This window comes from Setaria viridis, chromosome 9 (genome assembly GCF_005286985.2).
Source record: "Setaria viridis chromosome 9, Setaria_viridis_v4.0, whole genome shotgun sequence".
In the NCBI taxonomy this organism is placed as follows: Eukaryota; Viridiplantae; Streptophyta; class Magnoliopsida; order Poales; family Poaceae; genus Setaria; species Setaria viridis.
The window spans coordinates 43,966,538-43,992,109 of record NC_048271.2 but is presented as its reverse complement, the minus strand read 5'-3'; the positions used below and the strand labels follow the sequence as shown (position 1 = coordinate 43,992,109).

Here is a 25,572-nt window from a genome sequence, read left to right as displayed (position 1 = left end):
TTGCATACACGGACAATCTAGGGTTTTTTTTTCAGTTCCTTTTCCGGACCTTGCCTTGGACCAATGCTATATTTTCTTTTATTTTATCAGTGAGCTGGAAAACATGTCAAATTATAGCATGCCACCCAAAACATGTGTCAAAACAGCTCACCTTTTGGACCATTAGATTTTTACAACCCACATTCTAAGAACTTGTTTCAGAAATCTCTAGCCGAAATAAACAGTGCCTCCTCGGTGGACAAGAAAAAAAAATTGACGCACAATGCAATGCACATTGAACGGTGAAGAAAATTTCAACTGAACATCTGAAAATGCGCATTGAACTGTGTAAACTGTCAACTGAACTAAACGTTTTCAGGCTATTATCGTTTACTGATAACAAGCTGTTAGCGTATTGGATTGCCCATTAGAATCCGCATGATGAACTTGTCGGAGAAAAAGCATTCTGACATATGAACCGAAATATCAACCAAACATTAAACTCAAGAACTTGTACGGCATTATGATATCCGTATCACTGGAAGCCTCCTATTCTTACGAACTCAAGTCACCGATGGACGATGGCCACACAAGCACAAGCCGTCTTCCACACTAGACTTTGACTTGCCAACACCGGCAAAGAATGCACACATCGAAGTTGCGTGGAAAAATAAACTAGGGCACAACAAGCCGGGAACAACTAGGCATAGCCATTTACACACAAACTCATCGACTTCTTCAGGAGATATGGTATTTCCCAACCCTCCAGCTTCAGCATCAAGCATGAATCATGTCTGCAGCCCTGCTTTCACCTTCGATCTGCCATCATTGTCCGGCACCTGCAGGTAGGCGAGGCCGAAAGCTTTGTTAGTAGAGGTGGAGAAGGCAAATGTTTGATTCCCTAGGAAACTGCATGCTGAATAGATTTTGAATTGTGTCTCGATTGATGCATAATAGAGATCACTAGAAACTCAAGGGATAAATGATATGGTAAGTATCTGCATTTTTGAATCTAAAATATCAACAGAAAAGTTCAATCGCATATGGGCAGACTGCAGACCCAAGGTGGTAAGACATACCTAACAGCAAAGCTAAAAGATTTGGTCAAGGGCTCAAGGCTCACTATCATCATCATAATGGCCAGAGAGTGGTGCAGTTATTAGACTGATTTGGTCAAGGCTCATTATCACTATCCATAATACATACCAATGACAAGTGAGTAGGAACACTGGCATGGTAAGGGCAATAGAGATAGAGATAATCACCTTGCCTCATTCGCAGGCTATTTTGGTATCGAAGCTGCTCAGGCAAATTGCAAAAGCTTGAAATGCTGATATCGGATAACGGTAGTCCATGGTGAACAAGTCTTTTCCAATCTTTCCAAACTGGAGAATCACCTTGTCATTCTCCTGGTTACCTGATCCGTTGTCTTCAGAAGCCACCAGCTGAAAGTTTTTTACTGAGGCAACAGTGACCCGACCACGAAAATTCAGGCACCAACACTGCAGTTGTTCATGCCACCTAGGAGACTTATTCTTCAGCACGAGCCTATCTTCCTTCTGAGTCGATGATTGCGAAGTTGTGTCTATCCGAGCTGATTTAGATCTGAAGAATGGAATTGATGGGAAAGAATCAAGGCTACTGAGTGGAAATTCAGTCTGTGTTGGAGCTTTCCCTCCTTCCTCAACAGCTGATGCGGGGATGGAATCCATAACACAGTTCATCCTTCTTGGACCTCTGCAACAGGCAACCAACAGGACAGTTAAACATTCTGTAATTCATGTATGATACATTAGTTTTCCTAAAGTGCATCGATCATCCAAAAATTCTGCTTATTAAAGGAGGAGATATGGCTCAGTTCTTGTATAGTTCTTAACCATGAAATGCAACTAATATCTAATTAGCTCCTACAATTGCTACACACAACAGTTTAATCAGTGAGGTCACTGTCCAACCAATGCAGTTGCAATTACCACCACCAGACACTTTGCACCCAAGATTCACATGTATGATTTTGTTCCTAGTCAAGTGTAGGGAACTATGTTTACCAAAACAACATCCAGATTTAATCTGTTGCAATGAGACTACTAATGTTCATACCTGGATCCCAGAACATTCAGCTCGTACGAAATATGTGAAACAGGATAGTTCCCAGCAGGGATTCTGGGGGAGACCTGGTTCAAACCAACCACACGTGCAGAGCGACTCTTTGAGACCACAGCTCCATCATATGGTGGATGAGCATCATAGACTGTGAACTTTGTACCAAGAAAGTTTGATCTGTTCAAAAGATACTTGGTTAGTTGGCCTTTTAGCTGCATTTTTCTCAAGGAAACTAATTCAGGCAATTTAGTCTGAAGTATGAATACTAGTATATCTGTTAGTAGCAGAAAGAAAAATGTATAATTTTCTGAAAGTCTTCACAAGCATGATTGATGGCATCAAAGCACTTATTATTTTATACAATGTTTAAGAATAGTTGATAGGGGTTTGCACGTACGAAATATAGGCAAAAGAAAACAATTAGCAGGAGTATTTTCTTTAAGCATATATTCCAAAATATCGGATGTGGCAAAAAAAGAGAGGAGAAAACGATGCAGTTGACACTTTAACTGAAACAACCTGTAGTATAGCTAAAGGGCATTGCTTATGTGTATTATATTAAAAGCTAGCACAAATTAGAGCTTTAATGTATTCAGACACCGTATCTCAAAAGCTGACCTTAGCTTGCCAATATAGGTGCTGCTTCCCTTTGACATATCAACCTTATCAAGAGAAATTAGGTAGTCTGTGCATGTGGGCTTCCGGCACTTGCGTGCAGCAAGTAGAAATTTCCCATCATCTGCCAATGCTGCAAGATAAGTATTCCGAACTTAATAAATACAAATCCATTCTTTGTGGGTATAGCTCAACATGATTTGTCCTACCGATGAGGACAGATAAAAAATCATACCTTCTGTCAGTCCAATATACAGATAATATGTCTGAGTAGTCCGATTCCTCCGGATGAAACATTTAAGAGTGCCATCCCTTGGGCCAGGCTGAGAGTCATGGAGATAACATTGCAAGTACTATTAAGTTAGAATAATTTGTCTTCAAACTTTAATTGTAAGAATATTCGTCAAAATGTGAAGAATTCTTAATGAAATGGCTGGTTTAATGCATTGACTATGGTTTTCATGCTAAACTCGTCAAATACTGCAGTAACAGGGAAACAGATCCTCCAGTATTATTTAATCATGGCTGGTTTCTCACATGTCCTTGATATGTAACTTGATATGACCAAGTTTGTTTTCTACTTTTATCAACAACCCTCCCTAATCACAAAACGCAGAATTCTTTGAAGTATAGTTATATAGCCATCAAATGTTAGAAGCTTCTCAATGTGAGATGTTTCAAAACTCAATATGATCACTGACTGCTCCTATGAAAGAGATGGTCCATTCCTTAAGAGTGCAGTAACAGCCATCCAGAAAACATAAGCAATGATTCGACAAACGCGTCATAGAGCACTCATGAAGCGCAAGCAATGATTCAACTAAGGCATGATGCAGCAGTCCTGAATCATCATCCTTAACCGCTTGACCAAACTAATTCATACAATTTTTTTAGGGTAACTAATTCACACCATTGGTGACTTGAAGAAGGCCCAGCATAATGAGTACTCTCAGAACATTGATCCTAGAGCATTTTTACGGTTCTTTACTTCTTTAGATAGATACCAAAAATTAACATACCATGTTATAAACAGGCGTCTCGAAGGAGCATAAAAGCTCTCTTGATCCTAGGTCCTAACTTTCCAAGTGCTACGATGATAATGGAACAAAATGCACAAGAACGATAGTAGCAGCAGCAATTAACACCTAGCACGACCAAAGAGGGTGATCGAAGACAGCAGACCTGCTTGAGCGAGATGGGGAACGTGAGCTTCCCTGACACCTCCGGGACGCACACGGCCTCCTTCATTATGCCCCGCCAGGTCCGGCAGACGCCGGCGCACGACACGACGTCCTTGCGGGCCGGCCACCAGCTCTCCGACGCCTCGATCCTCACCAGCACCTCCCGCAGGAGCTCGGGGGGCAGCTGCGCCCAGCAGCTCTGATCCATGGCCTCCGACGGCTCCGCGGCCGCCGCCCGCGACGCGTTGCCGGCGGACCGGTGAGACCGGGACCGCAGGGTGTGCCGCGAGATGCTCCCGAACTCGTCCCTCATGTCCTGAATCAGGCTCCTGAAAGACATCCTCCTCCTCCTGCAACCTCCGTCGCCAAATCAGTTTCTGTCTGTGGGCACACCAAGAATCTCCAGCCAGCTGACGCCACCAAATCTCACATCTATGAGCAGCAATAATGGCAAATCTAGTCACATACATGTCATCAGCATTCCGAATAAATCTCCAGAAGGAAAAGTGGGGGTGAATCATGTGACAAGATTCACCACAAACAGAGTAGGAACCAACCTCAGTTTATGGTGCCTGCAGTGTGCTGACCCCCATGGCGTCGCCCATCAAGGAATCCTTCTGTTTAACCCAACGAGGCACCGATTTGAGATGATGACAGGCCCAATTCCTCGCCGTAGCCTGCAACAAGCAAGAATCACCGGGTATCAGAATCCAGCTCAATAAAGTACTGGCTGGAGCAAGAGGCACCCAAATTCAACTCGCCAAGAAACGGCCGGCAGGTTGAAACCACACACACAACCTTCCCACCAATTGGCCTAAATAAAGCCCCGAATTGACCTGAAAATAATTGTGCAGAGATTCTTATTCTTGGTTTGTGGAGGAGGAGGAGGAGGAGGATCAAGAATTCCAACAAAAAGGAAAACAAAGGAGCCACCTTTTGCAGATTGGAATAAGAGGTAGGTGCCTGGAATTTTTAGGTACTGTAGTATAGGAACAGGTGGGGAAACGAAACAGCAACTTGTTTATCAATGGAGAAATGGAATTGGGAAACTGATGGGATTAGGGTTCCTCCTCCAGCGGCTGGCTTTGTCTGGGTCTGGGTGGCTGAAAATGATGGGTGGGCATCCATATACTACCTACCGACCCATCCATTCTAGCTAGACCCCTCTCGTTCACATCCAATTAATCAATTTATCATTAGCACACTAATAAATGTGTGTGTGCATGAGTGCAGTTGATTGCCCTTGCCTAAAAGTAAGGGGGATTAGGAGCAAGGACAAACAGATTATACTTTGTCAGGCATGACACGCTGTCCCATGTCACTGTCAAACTCATCAGAGACCTTTGTCAGCAAGTCCAGGGAATGATGATTCATCCTAATCAGAATAGGGTCTGGGGTGCTTGACACATGACTGAACTGTCCTCCCCTGACAGTAGAGTGAGATTTATTTCCAAAAAAAATAAAATAAAACAGCAGAGTTTGGTTCAAGCACAAGAAAAGGAAGATTGATTTCTCTGCATGCAGTTGGGCAGTGTGAGGGAAGTGTTGCTGTCATGCTGCACCAACTGTGCACCTGCTGCATGCAGCCCTGTTTCTGTTCACAGCATGAAACTCTTGTCTGGCCAGGATGTGAGGTGAAATGTTGCTGTCAGTCAGTCACCCTGGATCACTTGCGTATTTGCGCCTGGTGAATTGACAGGACGGGGAGGTTATCTCCTTTGTGTGCTAAACTTTGGCAGTATCACGTAGGATGTTCGGATGCTAATTAGAAGGATTACACATGAACTAATTATAAAACTAATTGTAGAATCCTTGTGCTAATTCGCGAGACGAATCTATTAAGCCTAATTAATCCATCATTAGCAAATGGTTACTGTAGCACCATATTGTCAAATCATGGACAATTAGGCTTAATAGATTCGTCTCGCGAATTAGACTCCATCTGTGCAATTAGTTTTGTAATTAGCCTATATTTAATACTTCTAATTTGCATCTAAACACTTGATGTGACAGGTGCTAAACTTTAACAGGGGCTATCCAAACACCCCTAATCAGGTGAAATCAAATCACAAATGGGGTTATGTCTCCTTACGCTTATTTTAGGCTTTTTACCATTTGCTGCTGGTGCTTCATTGTTCATTTAGCGGCCGGCACCAAACAGTGGGGAGTGGGAGCATCATGCGTCCTCACAAGCATGGGGCGTTGTGGGTGGGGCTGCGCACCGCCTTGGGGAGAGCGTGGGACATCTTCCCGCCGAAGATTGGCATGCGCGGGGCCACCCTAGGTTCAGTCGAACCCCTGGTTCGGCCGAGCCCAAGTAGAGCCTCACTGCTTCCGCCTTTCGTCAGTTGAATGCCAATGATCCTTGGTGATTCCCGCGGGATTGAGTGGATTTGCTCTGATATGCGGGCCCTTCAATCCTAGTGCTTTGCTCTGATTGGTCAAGGGTCCAAGGGGAGGTATCTTCCAAGGAATCTTCCTCCACCGCCTCCAGGAGTCAACCATAGGGCGCCACGTGGAACATAGGATCGAGGAGGCTCAGACATGGTTCGGCCAACCCCTGGTTGGCCCACCTTAGCACCGCCTTTGGTTGGTGGGCTGCCTAGTGGGCCTTGGCCTTAGTCCTTGAGGGCTTCACCTGATTTGGCCTGTTTTGCCCTGGTGTGTGGGCCCCTTGATGTTCGTGCTTTGCGTAGCGTGTTCTTCAGTGTGTTTCTCTCACGCTTGTGCACATTTTCTCCCATATGCAAGTTTGGGTTCCTGAAAGTAATAATTCACCGAAACTTGTGGAAATGGTTAGGGTAACACCTATCTCTATGTTGGTAAATGTTATTTTAGTTGCTTTGATACAAACGTTGATGGTTAGATTTGGTTTTAAGGACCGTCACCAACACCCCCACACTTAGCCCTTTGCTTGTCCTTGAGGAAAGGTTGAAGGACTAAGATGTATTTCAAGCTTTTCCAATGCCATGTGAACTTTTGAGTGGCTACCAAGCATATCTTGGGTGATTGAAAGATGGAACAATACAAACTTCAGGCTCCATTTCCTCCTGCTTAGAAACTTGTTTTTTTTTTGAAAAAAAGAATAGACTTGCTCCTCAAATTATTCCCTCAAATCTCTTTTTGTATTTTTGTATCCTCACCAAGGCAAAGGTGTTGCCATCTTTTCTCCTAACATCTATCAGGCTTATGAGGAGCTCAGGATAAGAGTAAAGAGGCATACTTGCTTTGCATATATTGCTAAGTCAAAAACTGGATCCAAGAAGAAACAAGTCATGCAATCCGATCAAGATGTGCAAGTGTGTGGAAATTGTGTGACTTTGGATGAACTCCTCTTTTGTATGACTCTCTCCTTTTGACATTTTAGGCATGGGCTATCTTTCTTTTCTTCTCTCTCTCTATTTTTCTTTTTTCTTGGACTTGCATATGTCCAAATCATGCTTTGGGGCATGCTTTTATTTCTCCGTCATCATTCTTTTCTTTTCTTTTTTTTCTTTCTTTTGCGTAGCCCATACCTTTCCTTTGTAAGATACTTGGAGAGAGCCATATTGCACATGGAGTCTTTATTCAAGGGATGGATGGATGGCATATTTTTGCGCGACTTCCAGTGTAGAAGTCGGCATATATCTGTAGGGTGTATGTGATCTTGATCTTGACCATGAATGAAACAGACCAGAATTCCTATTTCTGAGAATCCAAGCCTACGCACCTCCATGATAGTCTCACGTGCGAATCTCTATCTCAGATAGTACAAATCCATACCAACATAGAAATATAAAGTAACAACAGAGTACAAATATCATCGATAACATGAACAACGAGTATATTTCATCGGCACGTGCTGGTACAAGTCCATCTGGACTGAATCAAGAAAGGTAAAACATCTACGCAGTGGAAACAAAAGCTATGGTGAACTCCATCTCCAGAGGCGACTCCAGCGAAGAACCATCCCTAGTCTTCCCATCTGTCGTTGTCGAAGTCGTAGTCGCACTCCGAGCCTGAAAAGCCACCATCTACCCAAGAAGCAGGTATAACATCTGTAAAATTCACCAATCTAAAACACTCGCTAAAAATTGTTTTCAAAATCTTTCGACCGTTGAACTCCCGGAAAATCTAATCTTCCCGGCGATTTTGCCGTCCCGGCATCCACGCCGATCGCCATCATTTCCATCCTCCACTTCCTCCGCCGCGTGCCCGACAAAAGTCTCGCGCGTGCTCCGACCATTTTCCACAATCACCGCCGACTCTCCTTTTCTTTTCTTTCCCTTTTTCCCTTCTCCTTTTCTCTTTTTCTTTTTTTTTCCCTTCCTTTCTTCTTTCTTCCTTCCTTCTTCTTCTTCTTCTTCCTCCTCCTCCTCCTTCTCTCCTCCTCCTTCTTTTCCTGGTTGGTCACGCACGGCCCCTGGCTGTGGCTTCCTTCGGCGCCTGGCCCCCCTCCCCTGCCACGTATTGCGCCTCAGGGCCCCCTTCCCTGCTCCTCCTAGCGTGCAGGGGCCCACCACCAGCGCTCAGCCCCTCCCTGCCGTTGCTTGCCCGCACAGCACGCCCGATGCTAGCGCCGGCGTGCCTGCCTGCGACGCCGCCCTCCAGCGCCCCGTCTCCCACCACACAACGCCGCACACCTCCGTCCCCTTCCCCGCCGCAACTCGACCCCTACTCCACCACCGCGCGTCGCTCACCGGCCCCGGCCCCCACACTGCTAGCCGCTCCCCTCCCGTCGGCTATATAAGGGGCGACACCCCCGGCCACCGTCGCCACCACCTCGCCCTCACCTCCCAGACCCCCAGCGCCGCCTCCTCCCGTGCCAAACCGCCACCGCCCCCAACGCCTGAGATGCCGCACCGCCTCCCCTAAGAGCCGCTGGTGCCCTCTTCGCCACAAGCTGCCCCTGCCCAAGGTAAGGGGCAAAACGGGTTCCCCTCGCCCTCCTCTACCTCCCCCACCACTCGGCTCGCCGTCGGCGAGGCTCGGCCGGTCGGTCGCCGCCGTCCATCTCCTCCCCCACCCTCTGTTCCTGAACCAAGGAAGGAGAAGGGAAAAATACCCCCCAATTTTGATCTAACCCCCTGCTATTTCAGGAAGGAGAAGGGAAAAATACCCCCTCGCCGGTCGGTCGCCGCCGTCCATCTCCTCCCCCACCCTCTGTTCCTGAACCAAGGAAGGAGAAGGGAAAAATACCCCCCAATTTTGATCTAACCCCCTGCTATCTCCTATTCGCAAAATAATCCTCCCACCTCTCTTAAACTCTTTTCACAGATCAGCCCTTCCACCTCCCAAAAATCTTTACAAATAGGTCCTTGGTTCCTCGTAGTTAATCCCCTAAGCCCTGTTTTACCCCCTAAACACACAGTTATCTCGTTATTTTATGCGTCAAACTTCCTCCAATTAATCCCAAATTCGACCAAGGCATCCTCTAATATACTTCCGCTGAGTCATCTCCAAATTTCATGAAAATACTCATTCCTTCTTGTTAGGCAATAGAATATGCCGCAGCCCCTTACCATATGCTACCCTTGATTTACATCTACTTAGTATAGTAACTAATCCCTGATTTACATCTGCTAATTATAGCAACTAATCCTTGATTTACATCTACTAATTATGGCTACAAATGCCGTAGCATATGGTAAGGGGCTGCGGCATATTCTATTGCCTAACATGGTGCCATCACCTAAATCTATCATTTCTAATGAATCGGCCCACGTAAAGCCGTGCCCCAGCTTCCCATCTTCTCGGACGAACTGATCCATCTAATCTGAATCTTCAGAGCCGACTGCTCAGATCGGCTGTAGGCCAAAATCAGACACTTTCAGGAAATCGGTGTCCCAAGTTCTTCCGGATATGCACTTGACGTGTTCGCAGCCCCATTGTTGCGTATCAGCCGTGGCAACGCTGTAGGCAGAATCGGCGGTGACTATCTCGATGTTGTCGCCGACCCATTGTACGAGGCATTGATGCATTGTAGACGGGATGCAGCAATTTGCGTGTATCCAATCGCGACCGAGTAACAGATTGTAGGACCCTTTGCCATTAATAATAAAGAAAGTAGTGGGGAGGGTCTTACTATCGATGGCGAGGTCGACGCAAAGCGCACCGCGGGCGGGAGACACGTTGCCTTTGAATTCTTTGAGCATCATGTCCGTCTTGGTCAGATCTTCGTCGCTTTTACCCAGCTTCTGGAACATGGCATACGGCATGATGTTGACTGCAGCGCCTCCATCTACTAATAGCCTGGTGACAGGTCAACCGTTGACGTGCCCTTTGAGGAACAGTGCCTTGAGGTGTTGTCGTTTTTCATCTTCGGGTTTCTCAAAAGTGGCTGTCATTGGCTCCAAAGCCAATTGTGCCATCTGCTCCTCCGTCTCCGACGTGTCATAACGATCGGTGGGAGCCATGAACTCCATCGGCAAGATGAACACCATGCTGACGTCGGCTGCCGATTCCTTGTTGCCGTCTTCTTGCTTGTCGTTCCTTTTATGGCGCCAAACCCGAGGTCCGTCATTTTTCTTATCCACCATCTGTTGCTGGTCTTCTTCCTGTTGTTCCCATTGGCGCAGACATTGGATCCTTCCTTTTTGGGATTTGGTCAATCCATCAGGGCACCACCTGGGGTTCACCGGTTTGGTCGGCGGTCTGGCGCGCTCCCATTCTGGCTCCCGTCCTTGGGAATTTTCGTCTGACACGCGAACATCGGCCATCTCTTCTAGCCGATCGTGTGCATTTATTCTGCCCCCAGGTCGGCTGTGCTGGTCAGTCCTGCCCCCCAACCTATCGTATCGCTCGCATCTGTCCTTTGGCCGATCATATCAGTCACTTCTGCCCGCCAGCCGATCACGCACTGAAAGGCGCCGATCCTCTTGCTCGCGCCAGTTTCTGCTGATTGGCTCTGACCTTCCCTCTCTGGAGCGAGACCTTCTGAACGGGCGATCGTTGCGATATGGACCGTTGCACTCTGGGCAATTATCAGCCGATGGCAACCTGAGGTTATTTTTCCAGCAATGGATGAAGAACGGGCATCGCCAATGATCTTCGTGTCGTCGCATCATTTCTTCGCGAAATCTTGAACTCTCCTGTTGCCGTTGATATTTGTTGAGCAAGAATTGGGAAGTGATGGGTCTGCGTAGTCCCTCCGATCCTTCGCCTTCATCATCCATCCATCTCTTCCCCTTGACGTCTTTGGCTGTGGCTTGATTTCTGAGGTCCACAACGCCGCTCTTTCTAGCCGATTCTGACGTCAGCACTTTGGTTTGAAGCGCGTTTGTTCCCGTGTCAACCATGTTGGTGGGGAAAGGATGCTGATCAATCTTCATTGGCTTTGCTGGCTTCGTCGGGATGTCGAACTTGAGCCTGCCTTGCTCGATGGCCGATTGTATTTGCTGACGGAAGATTTTGCACTCATTTGTATCGTGGGACGTGGCGTTGTGCCATTTGCAATAGATCTTTTTCAGCTGCTCGGCTGATGGGATCGTATGATAGGGTGAGAGCTTGATCTGCCCTTCTTGGAGGAGTAGGTCGAAAATTTTGTCAGCCTTTGACGTGTCAAAACCGAATGCCTCTGGTTCCTTTTTCCCGAAAGGACACGATATCGGCTTTTTCCCCTTAACCCACTCTGCTAGGCCAATTTTCGCCTCCTCGGACTCAGATCCCTCCAGATATGCCACCTTCTTCTGGAAATTTCTCCGCTGATCAAAGGGGCGTGCTTCCTGACCGGACAATCGGTGAACGATTTGACTCATGCTTTCGAACTCCTGGTAAGCGTACTTCTCTTTGATGTGCGGCAGGAGCCCTTGAAGGCAATATCGGCCAGCTGCGCATCAGTCAGGACTAGGGTGTAGCACTTGTTTCGGACCTCTCTGAACCTCTACACATAAGTGGACACTGGCTCGTCGCTTCTCTGCCTGAGGCTGGTCAGATCTGAGAGCTTCATCTCATGCACTCCCGCGTAGAAGTACTTATGGAACTGCTTCTCCAAATCGGCCCAAGTAACTATTGAGTTGGGTGGCAGCGTAGTGAACCACTGGAAAGCCGACTTGGATAGGGATGATGAGAAAAGACGCACTCGCAGGGCATCTTTTGTAGCCGCCTCTCCGTATTGGATGATGAATCTGTTCACGTGCTCCACACTTGAGGTGTCATCGAGCCCCGAGAACTTGGTGAAGTCGGGAACTTTGTACCGATGAGGAAACGGCAGTAGATCGTAGGCTGGCAGGTACGGCGTTCTATACGTGTAATTTTGTACCTTCGTCTTCAACCCGAATTGATCTTGAATCACTTCTGCTATCCTCGCCGTCCAGTCTACTTGCTGCTGATGAATTACTAGCTGGGGAGCCGGCACATGTTGGTAGATCGGCGAGATGACCGGGTGATGAACGAAGGCGTGCGGCGGGTTCTGCGGTAACATGGCCGGCTGAGTGGTTGACATATGGTGTCTCAACGAACTGGCCGCGTCATCGTATAGTATTATCGGCACAACACCCTGGAGCACCTCGATAGTATCTGCCCTCCTGCCGACTTCTAACGTGGTCGGTTGATACTGTGGGATTGTCGGCCGGACGGCCGATTGGAAGGGTGCCTGAATCGGAGAGTCTCCATAACTGGCCGATTGATTTTGGACGGCCGCCGTCGATGGTGCCCCCCAAGGCACTGAATTTAATGGTAATGATTGCACGGAGGAAATCTGAGCAGTTTGAGGTGGTGCTTGTGACTGGAGGCACGACGCACCGTTGTATCCTAGGTGCACTGGCGGCAAAGAAGTGTCGGATCCTCCATGTTGAGCTTGGATCGTCTGAGGAACCGAGTGAGATGTGCTTGGAAAACTCCTGACCAGGGCCGTAATGGGTGGGGCGTACGCTGGTCCCTGATATCCTTGATATACGCCATTGGCTAGGGAGTTGATGACGGCATTGTATACCGTTTTGGTTATCACCGGGGATTGATCGATGAAAGCCTGGTAAACAGATTGTTGAACCATCTCAGACATCTTACCCGATGTGGCGGAACCGCCCAACTTAAGCTGGTTTAAGTGCGCCTAATCGCTGTCGGAGCAGCAATTATCCGAAACGCACCTAAAACAGCATAAGTCCGGTAGTCCGTTGAGTGTCCCTAGGACTCCTCGAAGGATCCACGACGTGTCTCATAGCCATACATCAGGATAATATCCGCGATGGGATAATATCAACAAATATTACATTTTTACATACATAATTAAGAGGTACGAGTTATTACAAGACTTCAAGTTGAAACAAACTTAGTGATGCATAGTTAGACAAGCTCTAAGATTAAACATAAGTAGTTTAGGAGAAGATGCGTCGATAACGGTTTTCTAGAGTATTGAGAGACTCAGGTCAATACTCTAGGTCTTCGGGGTCTCCTCCTCGACAGCTTCTTGGGTAGCTTCTGAAAGATAACCACAAGGGGAAAACCCTGAGTACGGGGTACTCAGCAAGTCTTACCCGACTAACCAATATAATAGTTTTTCTTTGGAATGCATGTCAGCCTTTGGGTGTGCTTGGTTGACACGATTTTTGCCGAAAAAGCTTACTATGAGTGAGGCCTTAGTTTTGTCTTTTAATTTAGTTAAGTTGTTACCTAACCATTCTAGGTGATAACAGAAGTAAAAACAATCACAGCTGTTGATTCATACAATACTTGGCAACAGAAAATTTTATATCACATGAGTTCATGCTACGAAGCTCAACAGTGATCAAGTGCATTCATAACCGAGAATTGCGGCGATCCGGATCAATTTACATCCTGCAGGAGAGTACCCCGATCACCAGCATTATACGACTGTCCAGGTCGTACTAGCAACCTCTCGATTAGTAAAGTCAATGATTAGGAACACAACTACCCGGACCCAGGGATGCACCCCCACATGGGACCCCACGTCTGGCCTGATCTCCATGTGAGTTTCAGGCTACACCCCTGCCAATCTCCAGCACGTCAAATGCGGGTACGAAGCATTCCTGATCATAGAATTTACTAACCTACTGGGCTTTACTGGTCCCATACCCAGTAAGTGATCAGATGTTATCACTTGATCAGCGGTTAAGACACGGCCCGGTCCTTAAGCAGATTAATAAGCAGACAGAACTACATCTCTAGCTTCTGTCTGGTTCTATACTTCAAACTATCTTTCCTAAACAGCATGTATGATCAAGAGTTTTCTCTAAGGTTGGTAAACCAAGCATGTAAGCGAGTAAGCAATTCTAGACTTGGGTAGTTTCTAGGATTTGAACAAGTGGCAAAGATGTCCTTAAATCAAGGCATGATCATACACAAGAATAGGTTTCATCCAACTCCTAGACCTAGTGCATACAATAACCAATTAACCTATAACTAGTCACATGAAATAATGACTCCAAAATAGATAGGTATAAATGCACCGGGGCTTGCCTTGATCGTTAAAAAGATTAGCAGACGCCGACGGATTCGCTTCACAGGGGACAAAATCAAACACCTCGTCGGACTCCAAAGGTCCTTCTGAAAATTCCCAGTATTCCTCTTCTGGTGCTTCTGGATCTACGGTACAATATATATGCAGGGGGTTAGAATGCAAACTTTTTAAATAACAGACTATACAACTTTCTTTCATGATAAAGTTGCAAGCCAACAAGGACTATACGACTTATCATGAATAAGTTGTAAGTCAACACACAAAAGAAATCTAAAAAGATTAACCTATATTTTTATTTTCTTAAATAACCCTTCTTATAGCTTTTTCTTTTATTTTTAGAAAAAGTGGTAATTACTTTCTAACTTGAACATCTAATTTCCTATGAGTTAAGAATTATTTGTGATTGATAAAGTGTTATTCCTATTTTATATATTTTATAAATATTAAGTATTTATTTAATTACCTTAAAAGGAAGGCATTAAATAAATACCTAAATTTTTATTATTTTTCCTAGGGTGTAAAAATTTTAATGCATAAAGGAAAATAAAACAAGCCTAACAAAATTGGTTTCACTAATTTTGGACACTCCTACAAATTTCTGTGATTAAAAAGGTGTAAAACGAATTTAAATGAATTATTTTGCTAAGGAAATCTAATTTTTCCCGAAAATTCCCCCGGAAAACTTTTCTTACGCAGCCCAACTCTACCCTCACTCACGAAACACTGGGCCCCACGACGCGTGTAATAAGTGCCATTTAAGATCAAATAGTGACCCTGAAAAATTCAGAAGGAGATCCAAAAGAAAAAAAAAAAGAAGAAAATGGCCAAAAAGATCAAATTCGGCCAAATTTTGACCAAAATTCGAATTTCAAATTTGAAATTCAGAAAATTTGTCAAAAGTGTGGAATACAAGTGTAAGAATATTTAGGACTGAAGGATCAAAAGTTTGGAGTTAAGCTAGTGCTAAATCTCTCAAAAGAATCAGAGAAAGAAAAAGAAAAGAAAACTGCCGTTTACTGTTCATCGTCCGAAAATAGAGTTCCAGGAAAACAGCTCTAGAGTCTGTTTTGGAAATTGAATTCTGGAAAAATTTGCAACTAAGCGCATCGAGACAACTACACTATATTGAAGTGTGAACCTTGGACTGCAATAATCATGTGATGTGGGCCAAGAACAGTAACAGGGAGGGGGTCAAATTCGAGCCCAAAGTCGGCACATTATCACGAGTTAACTGAAACTCTGAAAATTTGCCTAAGTCTGAACAGCAGCTAGGCATCAACTTTGCATTCAAATTCAGAGCAAATTAGATCAAGAAGGGTACTGGTTTATGATCAAAATGGAACATTGGGACAATATGGAGCATGATTGGGTGGAAGTTGGATTGAAAACACCAGATTTAGGCCACTGAACTGGATTGACAAATTGAAGTCGGCACTACTGTCGGTGACTGACGAACTGAACTTTTGATTCAGTCGATTCAGAATCAACTCAAGCAACCTCTCCAAATTTCCACCGGTTTGATGTTTATCTCGGGGTGAAGCCAAAACAAAAGATGGAAAATTCAAGTTTATCTGTAACTTTCTTTAAGCATCGGTGTGCCGTTGGATCAAGGATCAACCACGGTTGGCTTCTGAAAATCGCGGGCGCCAGAAGTCGGTGACTGAGCACCAGGACGTGGCACCGCCGCCGTCGTCGGTCGTCCGCCAGCGCAGCTAAGCTAGGCCACCTCCTCGCCACATCCACCTACGGGTAGACCACGGTGGCAGCCATGCGAGGGGTAAACGCTTGAATAACTACCGCTCCCGCGCCGTCGTTTCACCGCCGCTCTTTTTACCGCCGCCCGTGCCTCTTCTGCCAGACGCCGCCGCCAAGCAAAATTCTACCTCCACACCGCCGCTCTCGTCGATTCCTTCCATCCACACTTCCGCCTACATCCCACCAATAACCCCAGCAACTTGTTGCTCAGCTTCCTCGCCGCGACACCTTGTGTCGCCGCCGCTTCTGTCCGCCGCCGTCGCACCGTCCGCTCTCGGTGAGAACCCCCTCGCGCTGTCTCTCTTCCTTCTTGAGCAGTCGTAGTCGGGTCCTTAGGGTCCTAGGATGGTGTCGGGGTAGTCGTTTGGTTAGGTTGTGCCGTAGTCGCGGGTAACGATGGCCGGCCGGGGGTGTCGCCGCCCGTCGCCGTGGAGGAGGTAGCTCCGGTCGTCTCCAGGGAAGCTGTCACCGCGCACGAGGTCGTGTAGGGTTAGGGTTGGTGTCATCGTCGAGACCCGCCGCCGGGAGGGCGCCGGCCGGCGAGCCGCGCCGTCCCCTGTTCCGGTCGCGTTTTGGCGGGAGGAGGAAGAAGCTCCTGGTCGCTCGGGCCCGCGTGGCAGTGAGACGTGAGAGGAGGAGAAGGAGGCCGGGAAGGCGCGGGCGTCTGTGGGCCGGCGCGTTAAGGCCCAGCTACACACGCGCGCGGTCGACCGAAGAAGAAAAAGGGCCGGCGTGTCGTCTCGGCCCAGTGAAGCCGGCTGTTGTGCAGAGAAAAAAAGAAGAAAAAGAAAAGGAGACCGTGGGCCGGTGCTGGGCTGCGAAAGGGGAAATCGGCCCACGGGGCCCGTCGGAAGAAGGGGTAAAGGCCGGCGGGTAGAGTGTATAGGAGAGGTGGGGTCCGCGCCGTGGGGGCCCAGTGCTCGCGAGTGAGGGTAGAGTGTGGGTGAGTGAGAAAAGTTTTCCGGGGGAATTTCGGGAAAAATTTAGATTTCTTTAGCAAAATAATCCGATTAAATTCGTTTTACACCATTTTAATCCCAGAAATTTGTAGGAGTATCCAAAATTAGTGAAACCAATTTTGTTAGGCTTGTTTTATTTTCCTTTATGCATTAAAATTTTTACACCCTAGGAAAATAATAAAAATTTAGGTATTTATTTAATGCCTTCCTTTTAAGGTAATTAAATAAATACTTAATATTTATAAAATGTATAAAATATGAATAATGTTTTATCAATCACAAATAATCCTTAACCCATAAGAAATTAGATTTTCAAGTTAGAAAATAATTTCCACTTTTTCTAAAAATAAAAGAAAAAGCTATAGGAAGGGTTAATTAAGAAAATAAAAATCTAAATTAATCTTCTTAGATTTCTTTTTGTGTGTTGACTTACAACCTATTCGTGATAAGTCGTATAGTCCTTGTTGGCTTGCAACTTTATCATGAAGGAAAGTTGTATAGTCTGTTATTTAAAAAGTTTGCATTCTAACCCCTGCATGTATGTACCGTAGATCCAGAAGCGCCAGAAGAGGATTACTGGGAATTTTCAGAAGGACCTTTGGAGTCCGAGGAGGTGTTTGAATTTGTCCCCTGTGAAGTGAATCCGTCGGCGTCTGCTAATCTTTTTAACGATCAAGGCAAGCCCCGGTGCATTTATACCTATCTATTTTGGAGTCGTTATTTCATGTGACTAGTTATAGGTTAATTGGTTATTGTATGCACTAGGTCTAGGAGTTGGATGAAACCTATTCTGGTGTATGATCATGCCTTGATTTAAGGACATCTTTGCCACTTGTTCAAATCCTAGAAACTACCCAAGTCTAGAATTGCTTACTCGCTTACATGCTTGGTTTACCAACCTTAGGGAAAACTCTTGATCATACATGTTGTTTAGGAAAGATAGTTTGAAGTATCGAACCAGACAGAAGCTAGAGATGTAGTTCTGTCTGCTTATTAATCTGCTTAAGGACCGGGCCGTGTCTTAACCGCTGGTCAAGTGATAACATCTGATCACTTACTGGGTATGGGACCAGTAAAGCCCAGTAGGTTAGTAAATTCTATGATCAGGAATGCTTCGTACCCGCATTTGACGTGCTGGAGATTGGCAGGGGTGTAGCCTGAAACTCACATGGAGATCGGGCCAGACGTGGGGTCCCATGTGGGGGTGCATCCCTGGGTCCGGGTAGTTGTGTTCCTAATCATTGACTTTACTAATCGAGAGGTTGCTAGTACGACCTGTACAGTCGTATGATGCGGGTGATCGGGTGCTCTCCTGCAGGATGTAAATTGATCCGGATCGCCGCAATTCTCGGTTATGAATGCACTTGATCACCGTTGAGCTCCGTAGCATGAACTCATGTGATATAAAATTGTTGTTGCCAAGTACTGTATGAATCAACAGCTGTGATTGCTTTTACTTCTGTTATCATTTAGAATGGTTAGGTAACAACTTAACTAAACTAAAAGACAAAACTAAGGCTTCACTCGTAGTAAGCTTTTCGGCAAAAAAAAAAAATTTGTCAACTAAGCACACCTAAAGGCCGGCATGCATTCCAAAGAAAAACTATTATATTGGTTAGTCGGGTAAGACTTGCTGAGTACCCCGTACTCAGGGTTTTCCCCTTGTGGTTATCTTTCAGAAGCTCCACAAGAAGCTACCGAGGAGGAGACCCCGAAGACCTAGAGTATTGATCTGAGTCTCTCAATACTCTAGAAAACCGTTATCGACGCATCTTCTCCTAAACTACTTATGTTTAATCTTAGAGCTTGTCTAACTATGCATCACTAAGTTTGTTTCAACTTGAAGTATTGTAATAACTCGTACCTCTTATTTATGTATGTAAAAATGTAATGTTTGTTGATATTATCCCATCGCGGATACTATCCTGATGTATGGTGATGAAACACGCCGTGGATCTTTCGAGGAGTCCTAGGGACACTCGACGGACTACCGGACTTATGCTGTTTTAGGTGCGTTTCGGATAATTGCTGCTCCGACAGCGATTAGGCGCACTTAAACCAGCTTAAGTTGGGCGGTTCCGCCACAGCTGGTATCAGAGCCGTAGGTTGGGATAATCAACAAATATTGCCTTTCAACTGCTGAGACTCTATTTTAAAATAATAAAAACAAGAGTCACAGGTGGCAGTAGTGTTAACCGGTTGATTGTTTTGCAGATGCTAACTGTTTGCTGCGTGTCGCTAGTATTCGGTAGTTTATCATTGAGAGAAATTACGATGCCACCAATTTTTCTACGAGTGTGTATATGAGTCTGAAAGTGCGTAGGAATCGTTGCATCATAATTGCATTGCATGTTTAAAAACTTTTGGGTTTGGTGAGTGCCGCTAGACCTGATCTCGTTTCTTTTATAGGATGTTCGAAGAAGGTTACACGGATAGGGATGGGTGGACCCGTGGTCGTTATCTGGACAAACCAGGGTTCGTGCAGTTACTCTGGAAGACACTACAAGAGTTGGGTTTCCATAGTTCCCCAGAGTATTATTGGAGGAAGGAAGATACTGGACATAAGCAATATTGCACAGTGTATGTGCATATTCCAGATGATGATAACCATCCTAATTGGCGCCTGGAGGAAGTAATGGAATCAGGTTTCGAATTCCATGATACTATAGAAAGGGCAGCCATGACAGCTCTTACTGAGCTATGTGAGAATCATAAGGTGGAAATAGGGTCGAGCTCTGCTCGATTCTATCCAATTAAGCATCAAGATGACGGGGTATGGAAGCGGAGGATCAAAGCCTTGAAGAACACATCTCGTGTGGAGCACGATGTGTTGGTAGCTGCTGCCTCTGACTACATGACTGCTATGTATAATTTACATCAAGCTTGTATTCGGGAGTATTATAATCAGAGACAGAAAAACGAAGATACTAGAATGGAAGCAATGGGTGCCCGGTATGACAAAGAAATGTACAAGAAGGCAGCAATGGCAAGGGAGCACGAGATGGAGAAGGCAATGCGAGAGCAATCCAGGCGAATTGAAGATTATGAAGAAAAACTTCGGGCACTGCAAGGATTTATCGAAGCAAGTCGAAGCATGGCGGATCGAGCAAGAGATGAAGCTGAATCCAATGTCCATAGGCTGGAGGCGGAGAGGTTTCAGCAGCTAGACGAGATTCTATCACTTCGTCTAGCCTTGGAAGAAATGCAAGCTCAAGCACCTGCCCAAAATATGATAAATGTTCCACCACCTCCCCCACCAGAAGAGCCCCAACCTCAAAACCCGGAGGAAGTAGATCAGCTAGTGCCTGTGCTAGAAATGGAAGAAGATCCAGTGCCACCGGCAGAACCTGAAATAGATTTATATGCTCATGAGAATCTAGAAGGCTTTGATGTGGATATGGAAGATGATCAGGGCGAAGTCCCTGCGGGCCATCAACAGTTTGCGTGGGCCAATGCCAATGCTGATGGACTAGATCCTCAGGGCTATGGTCCCATGCAGCAGTGGGGAGAAGAAGAACAGGAAGGCGAAGAAGAAGAGGAGCCAGAAGAGATGGAAGGAAATTCTGGAATCAGCATCTTTGATACTTCTCGCACTTGGAGTGATTATGGACCGGAGTCCGGAAGCGAGAATTCTGTCAATCAAGCTCCACCTGTTGCTCCCCTAGGGCAAACTCTGATGACCGTGGACCAAGACGTCCTGCAAGAAGCCATGGCACGATTGGGCTTAAATGCCGAAGAACTGGGCATCTTTCCTTATGACGGTTAACGTGGACTTGGTTGGAACATGTTGTAATATATTCTTGTAAGATATGAGTGATGGACAAGTGGCACCAAGGGGTTTTGTAAATATTAACTCCTAAGCATGTAATATAAATAAGTATGTATATAAGTATGGTTTGTGTATAAGCATGATGTGTGATATGTTAGTATGCAACGAGTTGTCGATAAGAATGCACAATAGATATTAATATCTTGTTACTCTTGGCAGCATGACGGATCCTAGAGAAATCCGAGCTTCAGGCTCCGGAGGACAAGAAGAGGATTTACCCCGAGCACCTACATTGGCTGACGCCATAGCCAGTTTAATGAATTCCGGAGCAGAGCAAGCCCGCTTACTCCAGATGATAGTACAGAACACCGGCAATGGTGGACGTAGGAGAGAGCCAGAACAGGGGGTGTCTTACACCCAATTTCTGGAAACACGTCCCCCAGTCTTCTTAAAAGCTGAGCATCCTTTGGAAGCTAATGAGTGGCTTCAGGCCATGGAGCAGAAATTTCGAGTAATCCCCCAATGTACTGCCGTTCAGAAGGCCGAGTTTGCGGGGCTTCAGCTTCAAGGTCCCGCAGCAACTTGGTGGACCAGTCATCTGGCCAGGCAGCCAGTAGGAAGGGAAGTCACATGGGAAGATTTTAAGGAAGCCTTTCGGACGCAGTTTATACCCGAGGGCGTCATGAGGATGAAGCTGGAACAGTTCTTGGGACTGCAACAAGGGACTCGCAGTATTCTAGCATATACCAATGAGTTCGACCATTTAGCTCAATATGCCCCAGAGCATGTTAATACCGAAACCAGAAAGAGGGATTGTTATCTCCGAGGGCTTAATACCAGAATGCAAGAGAAGCTATCCACCTGCACATTCGCCGATTACAGTTCCGCGGTAAGCACAGCCATTACCGCAGAAGAAAAGATGAAAGCATTGGATGAAACATTAAGGAAAGAAGAAGCACTAAAGAGGAAGGCTGTTCCTTCTGGAAATTTTGGAAATGCTCCTCAGAGGATGAGGATGGTATATAGAGGTCCTCCTCGACCCATGTATCGTCCTTCATTCCAGCAACGACCTTCCCAGCCCTGGAATGTCAGAGCTCCTAATGCTGCTCCTCGTCCTGGGACTGCACCATCTTTTGGGTTTCGTAACCCTATTCCTTCTGGAATCCCACCGGTTTGTTTCAACTGTGGGAAGCCAGGACATTTCGCCCGAGACTGTCGTTTTCCCAAAGTTGGGGGAAACACGAACTTAAAGGCTCAGACCTCGGGCCAAGGCTCTGGACAAAATTTTATCCGTCGCAAGTTTGTCAACGCCAAGACGGGACAAGCTCACTATATGACTGTAGAAGAAATTCCAGAAGGGGAGCCAATCCTAGCAGGTATGTACCTTATTAACAACTACCCTGCTATGATTTTGTTTGATTCCGGTGCATCACATACTTTTATAAGTAAAGAGTTTGTCACACAACATCAACTAGAGGTTCATACCTTAGATGTCAAATATGCTATTCAAGCTACTGGTGCCACACAGTATACCAATCAAGTAGCTCGGAATGTGATTTTAAACCTAGAAGAAAATAAAGTGGGAGCTTATCCTTTAATTTTGGAAGATCAAGGAATAGATATTATTTTGGGGGTAAATTGGATGAAAGCACATGAAGTTCAAATTAATGTGGTTACACGGATTGTTAGCCTGAAAAATGATCAGGGCCATTCTTTCGAACTCCAATTACCCATTCAACCTTGTATGGACCAAATGGTCAAAAAGACTAGAGCAGTGACTCTAGAATCTATTCCTGTCGTTAATGAGTTCCTAGATGTATTTCCAGAAGATTTGCCTGGGCTACCGCCTGACAGAGCGGTAGAATTCACTATTGAATTAGAACCCGGCACTGCTCCTATCTCTAGAAGACCGTATCGAATGCCACCTAAAGAGCTAGCAGAATTAAAAACACAACTCCAAGAATTGTTGGATAAGGGTTTTGTCCGACCCAGTACTTCACCGTGGGGTTGCCCAGCTCTCTTTGTTAAAAAGAAGGATGGTACCTTGAGGCTATGTGTGGATTACCGTCCCTTGAATGCGGTAACCATCAAAAACAAGTATCCACTACCACGGATTGACTTGTTGTTCGACCAGTTGTCTGGAGCTAAGGTCTTTTCAAAAATCGACCTTCGGTCAGGGTACCACCAGATTAAGATAAAACCCGAGGACATACCAAAAACAGCCTTTTCTACCCGATATGGACTATATGAGTATTTGGTTATGTCTTTCGGATTGACAAATGCCCCAGCGCATTTTATGTATCTCATGAATTCAGTATTCATGCCAGAATTGGACAAATTTGTGGTTGTCTTTATAGACGATATCCTTGTCTTTTCTAAAAATGAAGAGGAACATGCGCAACATTTGCGCATTGTTCTGAATAGACTCCGGGAACACCAGTTATATGCCAAGTTTAGTAAGTGTGAATTTTGGCTAAAGAAAGTTCCATTCCTTGGGCATATACTGTCCGAAAAAGGAATTGAAGTAGATCCCGGAAAAGTCAAGGATATATTGGATTGGAAATCACCAACTTCTGTTCATGAAGTAAGAAGTTTCTTGGGAATGGCTGGCTATTATCGTAGATTCATTCCCAATTTCTCTAAAGTTTCTAAGCCAATCACCGAGTTATTAAAAAGGGATACAAAGTTCGAATGGAAACCTGAGTGTGAAGAATCATTTCAAATCTTGAAGAAATTATTGACCACAGCCCCAGTGCTAGCTCAACCTGATATAGAAAAACCCTTTGACGTATACTGCGATGCCTCAGGAACAGGCATCGGGTGTGTTCTAATGCAAGAAGGCAGGGTTATTGCTTATGCTTCTCGCCAGTTGAAGCGTCATGAAGAACATTACCCTACTCATGACTTGGAACTCGCTGCCGTAGTGCATGCACTAAAGATATGGCGACACTATCTTTTAGGTAGTGAATGTCGTATCTTTACCGACCATAAGAGCTTAAAGTATATATTCACTCAGATGGACTTAAATATGAGGCAAAGACGGTGGCTAGAGCTGATTAAAGACTATAAACTAGAAATTCATTACCATCCTGGTAAAGCTAATGTGGTAGCCGACGCCTTAAGCAGAAAGGCCCAATGCCACTGCATGACCATCCAGTCTAACTTGAAGACCCTGTGCGAAGAAATGGGAGAATTAAGTTTGGAAATAGTAAAACAAGGTACCCTCCAGAATGTTATGATTCAAGATACCCTAAAAGAAAGAATCATAACGGCCCAAAAAGAAGACCCATGGATTAAAGCACTTTACCAGCAAAAAGCCGAGGGGAAGGTTCCCGAACTTCATCAAGAAGAAGACGGAGGACTATATTTCAAGAACCGGATAATAGTTCCGGAAGATAAAAACCTGAGAAGGTTAATTCTAGAAGAAGCACATTCATCCAAATTCTCCATTCATCCCGGAACCAATAAAATGTACCAAGATTTAAAGCAAAGATTTTGGTGGGCCAAAATGAAACCGGAAATTGCAAGATATGTGTCAGAATGTGACACTTGCCAAAGAGTTAAACCCATATTACAGAAGTCAGCAGGTCTGTTACAACCCTCAGAAATTCCTGTCTGGAAGTGGGAAGATATTTCTATGGATTTCATAGTAGGATTACCTACCACTTCAAAGGGGTATGACTCCATTTGGGTTATTGTCGACCGCCTTACTAAATCAGCTCACTTTATTCCAGTTAAGACTAAATACCAGATGTCGGCATATGCCAAACTCTATATAACCCGGATTGTATCCTTGCACGGAGTGCCAAAAACTATTATTTCCGATCGAGGTTCCCAGTTCGTTTCCAGATTCTGGGAGCAACTGCAAAAGGACATGGGTACTACCCTCATTAGAAGTTCTGCTTATCATCCTCAAACTGGAGGACAAACAGAGAGGGTTAATCAAATTTTGGAAGATATGTTAAGAGCATGTGTCCTTACTTTCTCTAAGCTATGGGACGAATGTTTACCCCTAGCCGAATTCTCCTATAATAATAGCTATCAAGCTAGCATTAAGATGGCACCATTCGAAGCCTTGTATGGTCAAAGATGCCGAACTCCTCTAAATTGGTCAGGAGTAGGAGAAAGGACACAGTTAGGATCGGACTTGGTTATGGAAACCGAGGAAAAGGTCCGGAAAATTCGCAAGCACTTGGAAATAGCTCAATCCCGGCAGAAGAATTATTCAGATAAAAGAAGACGGTTCTTGGAATTTTCTGTCGGAGATTTTGTATACTTAAAGGTATCCCCAATGAAAGGCGTACAACGCTTTGGAATAAAAGGTAAGCTAGCCCCGAGATACATTGGTCCCTATGAAATTCTGGAACAAAAGGGTCCCGTGGCATATAAGTTGTCATTACCTGATCAACTTACCTCTATACATAATGTATTTCATGTATCCCAGCTTAAGAAATGCCTAAGAGTTCCAGAAGAAATTTTGGAGGATCCAGAAATTAAGCTCGAACCGGATCTAACATATGAGGAGAAACCTATTAGAATTCTGGATCAAAAGACACGCGATACCCGAACTCGGAGTATCACGTTTTATAAAGTGCAATGGAAAAATCATACTCCGGACGAAGCTACTTGGGAAAAAGCGGAAGACCTAGAATCTAAATATCCGGAGTTATTTGAAACCGTCAGGAACAAATGAACAAGAACCACCACCCCACTATCCTTATACAGAAAAAGAAAGAGTAAATGACCTGACGCAGTTTCCTTTCCATTCCAAAAACCAAGGATTTAACCCCAGGAATCTCGGGACGAGATTCTGTT

At 45.3% G+C, this 25,572-nt stretch overlaps 1 protein-coding gene across 10 annotated transcripts; it reads right to left on the bottom strand.

Annotated features, from left to right (window-relative positions):
- Positions 1-453: 453 nt before the first annotated feature.
- Positions 454-5,038, bottom strand: LOC117838114 (tubby-like F-box protein 6). 10 transcript variants are annotated; one of them, XM_072290592.1, is made up of 9 exons: positions 4,812-5,035; positions 4,640-4,714; positions 4,436-4,555; positions 3,880-4,334; positions 2,933-3,020; positions 2,701-2,830; positions 2,080-2,259; positions 1,245-1,716; positions 454-818 (listed from the first exon to the last, which is right to left on the bottom strand). In XM_072290592.1, the coding sequence occupies exons 4-8, from the start codon at positions 4,216-4,218 to the stop codon at positions 1,251-1,253; spliced, it is 1,203 nt and encodes a 400-aa protein (XP_072146693.1). In that variant the 5' UTR covers positions 4,219-4,334; positions 4,436-4,555; positions 4,640-4,714; positions 4,812-5,035; the 3' UTR covers positions 454-818; positions 1,245-1,250. The 10 variants fall into 10 exon arrangements, with proteins under 10 accessions (XP_072146693.1, XP_034573895.1, XP_072146691.1 ...); XM_034718004.2 differs by having other exon boundaries at positions 4,677-4,714; XM_072290590.1 differs by having other exon boundaries at positions 3,880-4,310; positions 4,812-5,034.
- Between the last annotated feature and the right edge of the window lie 20,534 nt (positions 5,039-25,572).

Coding starts and splice junctions, on each gene's coding strand:
- LOC117838114 (XM_072290592.1), bottom strand. CDS start 4,218: ATGTCTTTCAGGAGCCTGATTCAGGACATGAGGGACGAGTTCGGGAGC. Junction 2,831..2,932: donor GTATATTGGACTGACAGAAG/GTATGATTTTTT, acceptor CTTATCTTGCAG/CATTGGCAGATGATGGGAAA. Junction 2,260..2,700: donor ACCTATATTGGCAAGCTAAG/GTCAGCTTTTGA, acceptor TCTTTTGAACAG/ATCAAACTTTCTTGGTACAA.